The sequence below is a fragment of the Ptychodera flava genome, assembly GCF_041260155.1.
Source record: "Ptychodera flava strain L36383 chromosome 3 unlocalized genomic scaffold, AS_Pfla_20210202 Scaffold_25__1_contigs__length_14229661_pilon, whole genome shotgun sequence".
NCBI classification, from domain to species: Eukaryota; Metazoa; Hemichordata; class Enteropneusta; family Ptychoderidae; genus Ptychodera; species Ptychodera flava.
In genome coordinates this window covers 7,065,814-7,080,772 of record NW_027248279.1, presented here as the reverse complement: position 1 = coordinate 7,080,772, position 14,959 = coordinate 7,065,814, and the positions used below count along the sequence as shown (strand labels likewise).

The window sequence follows — 14,959 nt, the reverse complement described above, 5'->3', positions numbered from 1 at the left end:
CATTTGTGGGCCAAGTTTAGGACGCTTTTTTCAAAGAAGTTCTGGATTTGCAAAATTTTTGCAGTGCGCAAGCTAGTAACTCACTGACAGGTTCAGGGGCCAGGTTGTTGTTCGCACGTGAAATTTTTGTAAATTTTGATGGTTTTTCGGGGTTCGTTGTTAACATAATTGAAACACGCTGGCCATTAACGTTTATTTATGGGTGCGGGTGAGAGGAAAGCCAAATTTACAGGCTCGGCAAGCCTCGCCCTTGCCCATACATAAACGTTAATGGTCAGCGCGTCGCCCATTATTAGCATGTTACTGACCATGTCTGCACAGGTTATGCATTTATATAGTCATAGACTATTTACTTGACACACAGATTGGTTGACATGTCTCACTGAGACATTATATAATACTTTAAGTAAAAAGTAAAAGAGGACAAAAATAAAGACATACATGAAGCATACATACCAATGGTTTGGAGCATTCACAAGACAACTTAGCTCAGCATAATGTTCGTCAGGAAAAGGATACCACGGATTTTCATATTCCTCAGACCATGTTGATGCATGTCCTCCTCACACACTGCAGTGTAAAAATGGGAGGGGGGGGAATATATTGAAGAGTGCACTGTTCCCTTTGGGACTATTAGACAATATGCTATCAATGAGTAGAAGTTCTCCATAACATAACAAGATTTGACATCATAAGTTAAAAATATATAGGACTCAGGTGAGGAAATTGATATATAAACTTTAAGATTGATACGGATATAAACATTTCAAAAAATCATTTACTCTTTTGACATTATTCCTTTTGTTATTTGAAGCAGTAACTTCATTTTCTCTTTGCTTGAAGAAAATGTTTGGTAATGTTCTTGCCAAACTTATTTACATGGGAAACATGCAGTCATTAATTAAACCACTAAACTACGCTATCAGCTTTATTCACTGCTACACATTACACATCTTGTGACAATGGTTACAAACCGAATTATGGGAGTAATTGCAATTTGCGTGATTTAAGACATAGTTAAACAATCTGAATAGAATTTACAATCTAGTTATGCATTAATTATTCAATCATCATGCTCACCTTCTTGTTCTGTAAGTTCCTCATCTTCACATAGATCATCACTGATAAAATCATCATCATTTGTCAATTCTCCATCATTGACAATTTGGATATGTGTGGCTGACTCCTCAAAGTTGTCAACAGAAACAGTGTATTCAATTTCCTAGACAGAGAAAAAATATATATGGTCGGACAAATAAGACTGTGTGTTTGCAGAACCTACACATAACCCAAAGCATGGTCATTCCACTAACCCAAAAAACTTTAACTATTTTCTTTTTTGGAGTTAAGCCATGCAACATTATTAAAAAATACCGCCAATGATACGGTGTCGCTTACATTTGATTAGAATTGATACATACCAGTATTGGTACCAAAGATCAACGATGAATGCTGTCTCTATCTGTTCAGTGTAGCAAAATTCTGCATTGATGTTATGACAATGATTTCTGCACAGTACAACCAGAAAAACAAGAATGACAACAGCAAATAAGGTCTGCAACATAGGTACTGGAGGTAAACTTTAGAAACATGCATACTAATTTCTACATCAATGGGACAAGCAGATCCTACATACATTAGCAAATGCTAATAAAAAATCAGCTACAGAAGGCTTGACAAAAAAAAAGGTAAGAGAGTGGGGAAATGTACAGTAGATGAGTTATTCACAACCTTGGGGATTTTTTAAATGCTATCAGAGCTGTCATTGGAATGTAAACAGCACTTAAGTTAGTTACAGATGGTGAAATGCCTTGCACTGTGGGGGGTGATTATGACATCTGGAATTATCCTGGATCAAAATTTCTTACCAGTTCTTGTGTGTCTTTTACATGGAAAAGTTGTAAACATTGGTCCAAAATGAAAAAATTAAACTCAGGTTTGTTTTCTGGATCAAATTTCACTACAAATTGATACCAAATATGACAAAATTATGTTCACAGCTTTAACCATGGTCTCACAACATATCCTGGGTTGGTATAGGTCATTTAAGGTCACAGACTGAGAAAAATTACCTAAATTATACAAATTTGGGGTTTCCCAACACTTTGAGCAGAAGATAACATCCTTCAGGACTTTTATACCAAATTACAAAGCTATCAGATAAGTAGTTTTTGAGAACAAGTTTTCTTGACCAAAAATGACAAAATTGTTTTAAAAAAATGTTTTCTTGACCAAAAATGACAAAATTGTCTTAAAAATACAAATTTGCATATTTCTGGACAATTTCCATATATCCAACTATTGCCATCCCTGGGCATCTGTATACCAAATATCAAAGCTATCAGATTAGCAGTTTTTGAAAAAAATCGATCAAAAATTGGGAAAATTGCCCAAAATTACAAATATGAAAATTTCACTGTAATTTTTACATATATGACTTAGGTCATCGCATGGAACATGGATACCAACTTCCAAAGCAATCGGACAAGCTGTTTCAGAGAAAAAGATTTTTTTACAAAAACTGAAAAAATTACCCAAAAAAACAAAGATGCAAATTTCACCCAAATTTGTACACACCTAATGTAGAATACCTACAGAAACCTGCGCACCAAGTTTCAACCCAATGACCAACGATTACAGAGTTTTAGCAATTTGCAGGGTTTTTCCTTTTTTCCCCTCATTTGCATATTTTTGACACTGACAAGTTCATTTGAACAAATTCACATCTCCACCCCTAGGTGCACCTGTACACCAAATACTAAGACAGTAGGTGCTGCGGTTTAGGAGTTTTTGACGTGGACGGACATACATACATACATACGTACATACATACATACATACAGACATGCAAATGGATGCAAATGAACTGATTCAGCTTATACGATAACCTCACATTGGTATACCAAATGTGAGCTAAAAATTCTAAATCACAGAAATTTTTTAAAAATCTGATTGATTTTCACATTTTGGAGTCTCTTTAATGTTAATACCTGCCATTCAACTTTCTGAGTAGGGTGTTATAAACCAATGAGAATTCCAAGAAAAAGTTTTCATTTGTTTCAGACCAATCAAGTGAACAGATGAATTTACAAACCTACCTTATTTGTTGAATTGTCAGAATCTGGGCAAAGTCTTTTATTTGTCACCTACAACATTACAGAAAAATATTGTTATTTATGTTATTGCAATAGCAAACCTTAAAACAAAGACTGTAAGTAAAGCCTTTGAAACATTAGCTTTATCATATGCACTGTATTTTTCAATATCCAATGAAAACATCTCAATTACAGAAAAGGCATTATTAACGACGGGACCGGAAGAAAAAATGGGGGGGGGATGGCACATACATCTGAAATTCTGCAATCAGCAATCAGATTCAGAGATTTTGATCAATATGGCTAAAATTGCTCCCAAAATACAATATTGCATTTTTTTTCCTTACAATTTTCCTATAAAAACCTCTGTACTTAAACCAATAAAATAATATGTTGAAGTATGGACAAAAGACGATGATGGACAATCAAACATACTTAAAAGATAGGTGTTTCCGATAGCAGAGTAAAAATAAATTACCCTGAAGAAGTGCCTATGAAAAAAAAATACCAGAATTTTTCAAAAGAAAAAAAAATTCCAGAAGAGAAAGTGGGAAAAATAATACATTATGGTCCAGACCTCCCAAGAATATCAAATGGTCCACCCCTTACCTGCCTATCAGCATTTTCCAAGAGTAGACATCTTTTCTCTCTTGGATGACTAACAGTCCCCTCGTGCCTGATCAAATGTCTAGATGTATAAAAATCTTTCACACAAATCTCACAGGTTTTACTGGAACTAAAAAAAAATACTTTTAAACGCCTCTGTAACTCTAACTTTTAACTACTTTTCAAACATCCTTCGATGATTCCCTCAAGCTGTTTCTTTTATCAATCCTAAAGCATGGTGAAATACTATGTAGTTAGCTTCTCAGCACAACAGGTATATGTGCAATCATCAATATCATAATGGAAACTGAATTCTAGTCTACAACACCCCCCCCTCCAAAAAATGGTATAGCTGCTGCCTACTTATCATCTCATGCATAACGCAAGTAAAACTGTCTCACATGACACGAAATATTGAGTCAGATCGCGATTCCCCCGATATAAACACACATTCACAGCCTGGTCACCCACCACCATAGTTTCATTCTTTGGCTTGTAATAAGTTATAGGTAACTGTTTTGTCTTTGTAACAAATACATATCAACAATACAATACTTTATTGCTCAACAACACACTCAGGAGTGCGGTAAGGCAAAAATTACAAAACTCAGCAAACTCAACGGTCGTTTCGACAAGGACGAGCGTGCACACGGTTTATTGACGATAAGGTACAAAATCGTTTTTATTCGGCCCGACTTTTGGCGAAGCAAATTCGTTTTCGAACCAAGCAGGCGGCAGGCATGACTCTATCTAAATATACTAAATCAAGAGTAGCGCTATCGAACTCCCTCTTGTAAGATAGTACGGTGTTATTCAACTTTATATTGTTTTTCATTTTTTCAACGCAGCATGCTGAAGTGTACATGTTTGTGTGTTGTCACTATCCTGCGAACCATGGAACACGGAAGCTGTGTAAAAGCTAAAAATACGAATATTGACGTGATTCTTAGGCCGGAAACAACTCGATTGTTTTTTGGTCTGAAATGATTTTGTTTTGCCGAAAGTGGACCGAATTAACTTTGACTTGAATTTAGCTGCAAAATTGTAGCGCTACGGTGAGGCGGTCGGTGATTTTTGGTTTTTGCGACTTCGCTCACCAGTAGCGCTACAAGGCCGATGGCCCTGGGGAGTATCATATAAGCGCGTCGTACTCGACCAGGCGTTTTGATGTGGAATGCAACATATTTACTGCATTTGGTCGTACCGATTTATCACTACTGAAGACTAAACAGTATACTGCACTAACTTTGTCATTTATGGGGTTTGGAATTTGTTCAAACACGACGATCGCGTTCCGAAACATTTCTGGGAGCCGTCATTACCAACTTCCGGTAATGGCGGCTCCCACAAACACCGACGCCCCACGCTCAATGTTTTCAGAACGCGATCGTCGTGTTGAACAAATTCCAAACCCCATAATGACAAAGTTAGTGCAGTATACTGTTTAGTCTTCAGTAGTGATAAATCGGTACGACCAAATGCAGTAAATATGTTGCATTCCACATCAAAACGCCTGGTCGAGTACGACGCGCTTATATGATACCCCCAGGGCCATCGGCCTTGTAGCGCTACTGGTGAGCGAAGTCACAAAACCAAAATCACCGACCGCCTCACCGTAGCGCTACAATTTTGCAGCTAACTTGAATTAAGTTTGAGCCATACGTGTCACCCTGCTGTTGTACACACAACACTGGACTCGGTCACGCAGTCAAAAGCCACACTTTCATCGATAAAATTTTTAAAAAAAGTCAAAACTTACCAAAATGTGCTTTTGTTGCTATCAGCCATCGCTGCCCAGGGATACTTTTCAAATATTATACAATTTTAAAAGCGTATCGTCGTGATTTTCGCACCGAACGACGTGATGAGCTACAAACGGAACATCCCGCTCTCTCATAAACAGATAAATGTCACTGATCGGTCGTACAGTGTGATAACTTGTGGGATAATAAGCCTGTATATGATTGGTCAAATTTTGCAATGTGCGTGGTAACATCCAATGATACGAAGTGTTTCATGTGTGTGATATGAACTTTGACTTGCAAAAATATAAACAAAACCTCATCGCAATGTCAAACCTACGCTATTTTAGTAATTTCTGAACTATTCATAAAATTTTTGGTTCAGTTCAAATAGGTACGTTATTCCCGTCCTGTACATGTAGAAAAAATGTCACGACATCCAATGTTTTAACAAATCACTATAAATAATTATGCTTGCCGTACGTGCTTAGCAGGCGCGACGCGACCACAAATATTAGGCTAGGCGCGCCCTGTCATTCATGTCAATCGTTTACAACAAACTGATTCACTGACAGTGCTGACACAGTGCAGAGAACGCCACTCGATCTGTACCATTTGTCAACCATACATGTTAGGTTAACGCACCATTGTTAGTGTCTCATATTTAATAATGAATAGAAAACCATCTACAAGTTTATCGGGACTGGCAGGGCCTAGTACCCACAAGCATCGATCACGACCTCCGTCGGAAAGCAAAAAGTTCAAAAAACAATGCATTGCGCAACAGGCGACTCTGCAAGCATGAGTCCAACTTTTCCGGACACTGGCCCTACCCAAGAGGTTACGACAAGGTTAGTGCATTTTTTTTCGCCCATGGCATTGTCATCACTTCTACATATTGTGATATATTTCTTGTTAAGGACAGTCAGTTTCTTCAGCCGGTGGAGGTTGGGGGGTAGGGGTTGGGGGTGTACCCTGTTTTTGACTTTGGTGATTTTTTTTTTGGGGGGGGGGGGGTGTTAATGTTTTGGAAATACTCGATGGGGAGTAGTGGGTGGTGTGCTTTTTGATTTACAATATATATATGTATATATATATATATATATATATATATATATATATATATATATATATATATATATATCTGAGGTATCTGAATGCATGTTTGCATATTGAAAGTTTGTTTTGCAAAGTATCATACCAGACACAAAGTGCACCTTTCAGTTACAGTTTTCAATATATCCTTCAGGTGCAGAACTTTAATATATTAGAGAAATATGTCTATATCTGGATGTTTGCACATTGAAAGTCTGCTGTACAAAGTGTACTAATCATAAGAACCTGCAGTTCATACGAAAAGTATGACAAATTCCTGATCCTTTCCTGTTTTCTTTTTGAGAATTCAGTATAAGAAAGCAACGTACACTAGTGTTTCACAATACATTTGACACAGTAACATGTTTTAGAACGAGTAAAATGATAAGATATTTTTGTTCTCATAATCAATGAAGCTAGTTCCTTCAGGTCACAAGTTTCAGGTAAAAGCTGATTTTCTTCATGAGTATAATGATAGCTAACAAAAGGCAGTACTTTTACGGTTTCCACATTGAAAGAAAAGGCCCTCACAGACACTTGCATTAATCAGATTTGGCTACAACAAAAATAGCTCTCTATGGCTTCTCATGATATAATTGGATGACTGCAGACACCAGTCATTACCCACTGAAATACATTCACAACTCATTCACAATACTGAATTCAAACTTTAAAATTCAAACTTTGAAAGTACTGTCTCACAACTGATATGTCAACAATTTCACAATAATACAGAATGACTGAATGTTTAAATATATTAAAAAATTAAATATATGTATATATAATATAACACTATTTGTTTTACCATTGTCGTAGGGGAGATCCATCCAGTTTTCACAAGTTAAAATAAGGGGTGTCACCCTGTTTTTAAATGTTGGATAGGGGTGAGCCACTTTTTGATGTCCAAAAAATAATACACTCCACCCCCCTCCAAAACCCAAAGAAACTGATCAGTCCCTTACAGTATTAATCTGACAAAAAGCCAAAGAACACCTGTATACAAATTTCCTCAATATTATATTCAATGGATGAAACAGCAATACCATACAGTATGTTCATATTATTAGTATTAACACAATGTACTCTAGGGCAAACACATTTTATTAAAGTTATTGTCAAAATACCAAAACAGGATTAGACTCTCAATGCTTTTTTACATTTCCAGACATGACAGCAGTTGCCTCCAGTCAGCAGAGTTCGGGTCATGCCATACCAACAATGTTATCCATCAACAATACTTTAAAATCAATGAACAGGAAAATGGAAGAACAAGGGAAAAAAATTGATGTGATGATAAAGGAACAGAGTGAGATGAAGAAAATGATTGGAGCACTGCGGTCGACTGTAAACAAACTAAACAAACGACACATAAGGGATTTCAAAATAAGTAAAGGAACAGCAGAATATGTAAGTATTAAAATGACATCCTATTGCTTCAGTGGAAAACAAAAAATAATTTGAAACACAAAGACCTTCAGTGTATTCCTCTGGTTCTCAATTAAACAAAAAGAAACTGTAAACATATACTTTAATAAATGTCAATGATTTTACATGAAGATGAAACTAAAATATATGTACAGTGAAAGACTAATATTCAGTCAAGTCACTCAAACAGTTGGTAAAACATTCGTATTTTAATTTCTCAACAGAATGCCATTGTCCCATCACTGGCTAAACTGTACTTAACCACACCTCCAGGACTGTACCAAGGCAAAAAATGTTGGTGAGTTTATATAGAGTGAATAGAACCTGAGTTTTAATTGAATGAATAATTCCTGTGGCATGATGACATACTCACTTTAGCTTTTCATTTCTATATTTTTTTAAGAAACGTCATCAGTGATGATTGAATGAAACTTTGACTCCATTTGTCAACATGTTACAATTATCACTTTACATAGGAAGGCCTTTCTGACAGCCAGATACATGAATCTGATTTTTTTTTTGAAAAAGAATATTGAAAAATTGCAACTGGTATACAGGTAATGTCTCTCTAAAACTACACTTGCTTAATTTGTCATCATTTCAGGTTTTAAAAAATGTATCCGTATGCTTATTTTAATACTTCAACTGAGTGGTGATTGAAGATGTTTGGATAGAATTAAATTATATTTGATTAATACACAACACTTCATATAAGTGTCAGAGTGTGACTTTGTTAAGATAATATGCACATTGAAAGTGAAAGACTCACACTTTGCTCAAACTTTCCTAAATGAAAGTTTCTTTGCCATTCTCTTACAACAGCAACAATAAAATTCAGGGTCACTGTGCAAAATTTGGAATTGGTGAAACAAATTGCCTAACATTTAGCAATATCTTGAATTCAAAAGGGCAACCATCCTTGTGTTAACTCTTTTTGGGAAAATTGATTTGGGATTTTTATAAAACAAAGACAATGTAGTTTTTCTTCTCCAGGAGCTTCAAGATGAGCCCCCCAAAATGGTAGATCAAAAAAGAACTGTAGAATTTGAGAGTCTAAATTACTTTTGTTAAATTAAAAGTAATGATTTGTGTAACCCAAATTTATGTTTGATAGCTGTATATAGGCAGTATTTTTTTTTTTTTTTTTGTTTCAATTATTTGCACTCAAGACCCGTGATCAATATGGTTTGGACCATCATGTTCAAATTACAGGATATGCTCCAGGATACAGTACCAGAAGTTACAAGTAATATGGCCATTCTACAAAAATTATTATCCTTTTGCAAAATAAAGATTGGGGAATGGAGGCAAGAAGAAGCAAGGAAGGTAAATTGAGAACATTTTTAGCTCAAATGTTCACACATTTGAGCTAATGTCGCAGCGATGTCTGTCTGTCTGTCTGTCTTTTTGGGGAAATATCTCAAGAACAGCTGATTGGATCAGAATCAAATTTGGTACATAGATGCAGTTTGCGAACGGCAAGAAGTGATTAGTTTGTTGTGGTTGTGGTTTGCATATTTCATGCTCATTTACATAATTAATGATTGTAGAAAAAAATTTGCTACATATATTGATCACACAAGGATTTATTGGCCATAAAGACGTAAGACTGACATGAAAGTTAATTGCTAATTTGCATATTTGATAAACTGTTCTAATTAGGGATCTATATCCGAAAATGACAGAATCAAAATTGACGAAACTGCTACGTACATTGAAGATGCTATGATAGAACAGTATTGAAAGTCATTTTTGATTTTTAATGCAGCGAATTCCTAATTTGCATATTTAATGAACTTTCCTAATTAGAGATATATATCTTGATTGCCTCAATCAAACTTGACCAAACTTGCTATGTACATGGAGGATAATATGATACAACATTGTTGAGAGTCAATAAACATTTTAATGCAGCTAATTCCTAATTTGCATATTTAATGAACTTTCCTAATTAGAGATATATATCTTGATTGCCTCAATCAAACTTGACCAAACTTGCTATGTACATGGAGGATAATATGATACAACATTGTTGAGAGTCAATAAACATTTTAATGCAGCTAATTCCTAATTTGCATATTTAATGAACTTTCCTAATTAGAGATATATATCTTGATTGCCTCAATCAAACTTGACCAAACTTGCTATGTACATGGAGGATAATATGATACAACATTGTTGAGAGTCAATAAACATTTTAATGCAGCTAATTCCTAATTTGCATATTTAATGAACTTTCCTAATTAGAGATATATATCTTGATTGCCTCAATCAAACTTGACAAAACTTGCTATGTACATGGAGGATAATATGATACAACATTGTTGAGAGTCAATAAACATTTTAATGCAGCTAATTCCTAATTTGCATATTTAATGAACTTTCCTAATTAGAGATTGCCTCAACCAAACTTGACCAAACTTGCTATGTACATGGAGGATAATATGATACAACATTGTTGAGAGTCATTAAACATTTTAATGCAGCTAATTCCTAATTTGCATATTTAATGAACTTTCCTAATTAGAGATATATATCTTGATTGCCTCAATCAAACTTGACAAAACTTGCTATGTACATCGAAGATGCTATCAATGGTAGAACAGTATTGAAAGTCATTTTGGATTTTTAATGCAGCTAATTCCTAATTTGGATATTTACTGAACTCTCCTAATTAAGGTTATATATCTTGATTGACCTAACCAAACTTGACAAAAATTGCCATGGACATTGAAAATACTATGATTCAACAGAATTGAAAGTCTAATTTGCATATTTATTGCAGCCAATGTTAATTTGCATATTTAATGAACTTTCCTAATTAGGTTTATATATTTTGAATAACTTGACCAAATTTGCTATGTACATGGGAGATACTATCATACAACACTATTGGAAATCATCAAGCACTTTTACTGCAGCCAATTCCTAATTTGCATATTTAATGAAATTTCCTAATTATAGTCAATCAAGATATAGTTATATATCTTGATTGACTTGACCAAAATACTATGATAACAACATTATTGAAAGTCATAAAGCAATTTTACTTTTCAATTCCTTATTTGCATACTTAATTTGCATACTTAATTGATGAATGTAATGTAATGTACAGAATGTAATGAAACAATGATGACATATGCTTTCAACATTTTTTTAACAGGTGTGCAAGATTTATAAAAAAGAGAAATTTAAAAGTACATTCACCTTTACTATTTCTACTATTTTCTGCAATTATTTTCAGCATCAAATAAAATATCACTTTATTTATACTTTATAGATTCTATGTGTGGAAGAAACCAAACAAAAGTACAAGAAAATGACAACTGAAGAACTAACAGCCGACCTATGTGGCAACAAAATGACAGTACCAACTACAATGATACAAACTTGTGTTGCATTACTGGTGAGGGTTATATTTTTTCTTTGATATTAGTCGATCTGAAAAAATAAATGTATGGGTCGACCAATACTTACCTTTTATATGTGCAACATTTTGGTTCACAACTCAACATCATGTCACCTCTAGGTTACCTCAAGTATGCTGTAATGCTGTGTTGTGTTTTGTTAAATAATTGGACTGCCTCATATTATGTCATACCATGCATGACTGAATGTCATGTGGTCTTATGTACCAACATAATTGATTTTTTTAATTCAAAACTAAACTTTCTGCACCTTTGGCAACAGGATTAAGCTTTAATTGAAAATCAACAATAAAAATGCATATTTACTTTAACAAGCTTTTAGAAATTCATTATTAATATATATTTGTATATTTATTCTTTTTTCACTCAGAGGAAATTTCAAAGAGAAGAGCAACCTGAAAGGAAAGGATTCTGGTCTTCTTATCAAACCTGGTATGAAACTGTTGGCAATGGAAACTTGATCTGCAATTTGTCCTACAAAACGACACAATGCAACAGTATACCAGTACTGATGATGAAAACGATGACTCGAACAACAGTTCTTTGGATTATGATTCACAGACCCAGCTCTGCTAGACACCATATTGGATTTGAATACCAATTTTAGCTTTAAAAACACCAGAACCAGAACCAACACACCAATTGAACTGAAATTTCACCTGTATCATCATTAGTGCTAAGTTTCAGGTTTGCAAAAGTCATTTGGATCGGTCACGTGGCATGGCGGCCATATTGGCTATCATGAAAAGTGCATTTTAATCTTTAATAATTGAAACTTTTAAATCCATTGCATTTGCATAAAAATTTATCAATCAAAGTTTTGTTTCAACATTTGTAGACTATATGATAAGGCTCTTTCATGCCACATTTCAAAGGCACATTAATTTTTGTAAGAAGATTTTTAAAGTAACATTTTTCACATTTTTCGATAACCTTTGACCTGTGCTATACCTCTGTAGCAAAACTAAAGCCATATAAATCTGGACTATACCAGAATCTGAGAGGGGTGTTGTCAATCGAATAATGTAGGTATATTGACAAAGGGATAATAATAGGAGGAAATTTTTTTTGACAAAATGTCATGTGACCTCAGTGACCTCTGACCTCATATATGCATATATGCCTTTAAATATCTAACCACAAGTTCTACACCCTTAATATTCAGTAGTGAGGGGCCCTTATTGCTCCTCATCCTGTACCTCATTAATTATGTGCATTTCTCATTTTGCGCAAGCAAACAGAAATAGAAGTCTGATTTTTGGTATACATGGAGAAAGTTTGGAACAAGTTTTTCGCCAAATCCTTAAGAGACCCACACAACCTTTTACCTTGATTCATAAATTACAATTACAGTGGTTTGGAACTCTTTACCCTGGACATAGAAACATCTCCTAATGTCAACAATTTCAAAAAACACTTAAAATCTTGCATCTTCCAGAGAGAATTTTCATTGTCAAACTCTAAGCGCCACTGAACATGTTTAACTTTGGATATTTGGCGCTATACAAATTTTCTAGATAGATAGATAGATAGATAGATAGATAAATGTTCCTATAATTCAGTAACCAAATGTGCGACACCATTTAATTTAATTATTTGTAATACCATCAGCATTGGAGTATCATCATTGAGTGTTATTATTGCCATTCAGGTACTTTTGCCAGTGTTTGCAAGTGCTTGGCCCTACAACTTGCAGCTTTGATTCTTTGCATGTTATTGTTAATGTTTGTGGATGTTCAAAAAAAATGTTGGCCGAAAAGAAGTATGCTTTGTCTGTGCGTATTTTCAAACAAATCAAACACACATGCACACATAAATCGATCGTATTTATTTATTATTAACTTAGGAAGCATTTAGGTCATTTGCAACGTGGAGACATTAAGAAGACACAGTGGCATATTTTCCTTGGTGTACCATTATGAAAAACACAATCAGGTATGCTGGAGTGATGAAATGCCTGCCTGCCATGTCAGGTATGCTACATGTTTGTCTCACCAGACCTGCAGCATACCTGCCATGTCAGGTATGCTGCATGTTTGTCTCATCAGACCTGCAGCATACCTGACCAGGCAGGTATGCTGCATGATTGTCTCATCAGACCTGCAGCATACCTGCCCTGTCAGGTATGCTGCATGATTGTCTCATCAATCATGCAGCATACCTGACCAGGCAGGTATGCTGCATGTTTGTCTCATCAGACCTGCAGCATACCTGACATGGCAGGTATGCTGCATGTTTGTCTCATCAGACCTGCAGCATACCTGACATGGCAGGTATGCTGCAGGTCAGATATGCCAGACCTGCAGAATACCTGCTCGGTCATATATGCTGCACACATGTGTCAGACCTGTTACAGTCAAATCCTGGCACAGGTCTGTCAGTCTTTAGCTGTGTATGATCAGACAAATTACACAAGTCTCTGCAAGCCAATCCATAGAAGCACCAGTTTCACAGTTGTCATAGAAAAAAAACGAATGGCAAGCTGAACTCACTGATATGCAAGTTGTTGCTAGCGACAACTGCTGTTCGATATCTACTAACTGTGATCGACGTTCTAAGAAAATATGCCTGCTGGGCCGTGCCGATTTATACCGAGTGGAAAAATACCGAAGACTAAGAAAATGGAATGGAAGAATGTACTATTTGTCAAATGGAAAGGTTATCCCGACAGTTTTATATACTGCGTAGCCCTTACGAAGTCTTGTGACGTTCTTGCGCAGGTGACATCAGTGTAATTTGTTTTACTTAACAGGTAATGTGGAACCATTTTGATGGTCCTCAACATATGTACTTCGCCTATTCAATTTAAGCCAAGGTTACAAATCACGCAAAAATCTTTCAATAAGTAAGAATTTATCCAACTCTGTCTTTTTTTACTGTCATCCCCGTAATGAATGGCGCACGGTAAATCCCAAAATCGGCACCTCATGTTGTCTTTTCGATCCTTCTGCGTCCATAGACCCTAAAAGAACTCGGGGACTGTCAACTTTGGTATTTTCTTTTATGACATATGGGTTACGTTCATCCGAAAATGAAATTATTATTATCACCTTGGCCGGCTTTGACTGGACGGTCTTCTTGATTTCTTCGCAGATGTGTGACAGATTGAACCAAAACCTAACGAATCAATATACAGGTATGGTGACATGCACACTAAACCACGCGAAATTTTCTCCGATTTTGAAGACAATTTTGATGATGATTGGACCGATCAAAAACTATTCTATGAGTACAAGCAATATATAACGAAAGAACAAATTCCTACACTGGCATGGCATGGCATACGTTGTTTACAAAACCGAAAAACGTAAGGCGGCCAGGGAAGCTCCATTTACACCAATGTCAACAATGGCTGATCAACTTCTTGTTATGATTTCCAAAGGGGAAGTTTGATTTACGACATGATGATAGGGTCAATCGATCGAAGAGAATATGTTGTTCCGTTAAAAAGTCAAGTTTGATTGACCCAGAAAATATGTTTATAGAATAAAAACTTCAACTAACACGATTGGAACTAATTTTTGATAAATTGGACAGTGAACTTATGTCGCTTTAATCTGCAAATATA

General features: G+C 35.4%; 2 protein-coding genes across 2 annotated transcripts; one reads left to right on the top strand and one right to left on the bottom strand.

Annotated features, from left to right (window-relative positions):
• Positions 1–451: 451 nt before the first annotated feature.
• LOC139125585 (uncharacterized) lies at positions 452–5,948 on the bottom strand. Its single transcript, XM_070691686.1, has 5 exons — positions 5,461–5,948; positions 3,705–3,831; positions 3,099–3,146; positions 1,081–1,222; positions 452–570 (listed from the first exon to the last, which is right to left on the bottom strand). The coding sequence occupies exons 1-5, from the start codon at positions 5,487–5,489 to the stop codon at positions 485–487; spliced, it is 432 nt and encodes a 143-aa protein (XP_070547787.1). The 5' UTR covers positions 5,490–5,948; the 3' UTR covers positions 452–484.
• A 1,759-nt stretch (positions 5,949–7,707) lies between these two features.
• On the top strand, positions 7,708–13,399 carry LOC139125378 (uncharacterized). Its single transcript, XM_070691471.1, has 6 exons — positions 7,708–7,945; positions 8,188–8,261; positions 9,176–9,289; positions 11,244–11,369; positions 11,762–11,823; positions 13,238–13,399. Exons 2-6 carry the CDS (start codon positions 8,256–8,258, stop codon positions 13,311–13,313), a joined length of 384 nt encoding a protein of 127 aa, XP_070547572.1. The 5' UTR covers positions 7,708–7,945; positions 8,188–8,255; the 3' UTR covers positions 13,314–13,399.
• Positions 13,400–14,959: the final 1,560 nt, after the last annotated feature.

What these genes read in the sequence shown, in the direction of transcription:
- LOC139125378 (XM_070691471.1), top strand. An exon ending in AAACTTGTGTTGCATTACTG is followed by an intron (nt 11,370 to 11,761) that starts GTGAGGGTTATA and finishes TTTTTCACTCAG; the next exon opens with AGGAAATTTCAAAGAGAAGA. An exon ending in TGGTCTTCTTATCAAACCTG is followed by an intron (nt 11,824 to 13,237) that starts GTATGAAACTGT and finishes TTATTAACTTAG; the next exon opens with GAAGCATTTAGGTCATTTGC.
- LOC139125585 (XM_070691686.1), bottom strand. Translation starts at nt 5,489, where the DNA reads ATGGCTGATAGCAACAAAAGCACATTTTG. An exon ending in CTGACAATTCAACAAATAAG is followed by an intron (nt 1,223 to 3,098) that starts GTAGGTTTGTAA and finishes TTCTCTGTCTAG; the next exon opens with GAAATTGAATACACTGTTTC. An exon ending in GGAACTTACAGAACAAGAAG is followed by an intron (nt 571 to 1,080) that starts GTGAGCATGATG and finishes TTTACACTGCAG; the next exon opens with TGTGTGAGGAGGACATGCAT.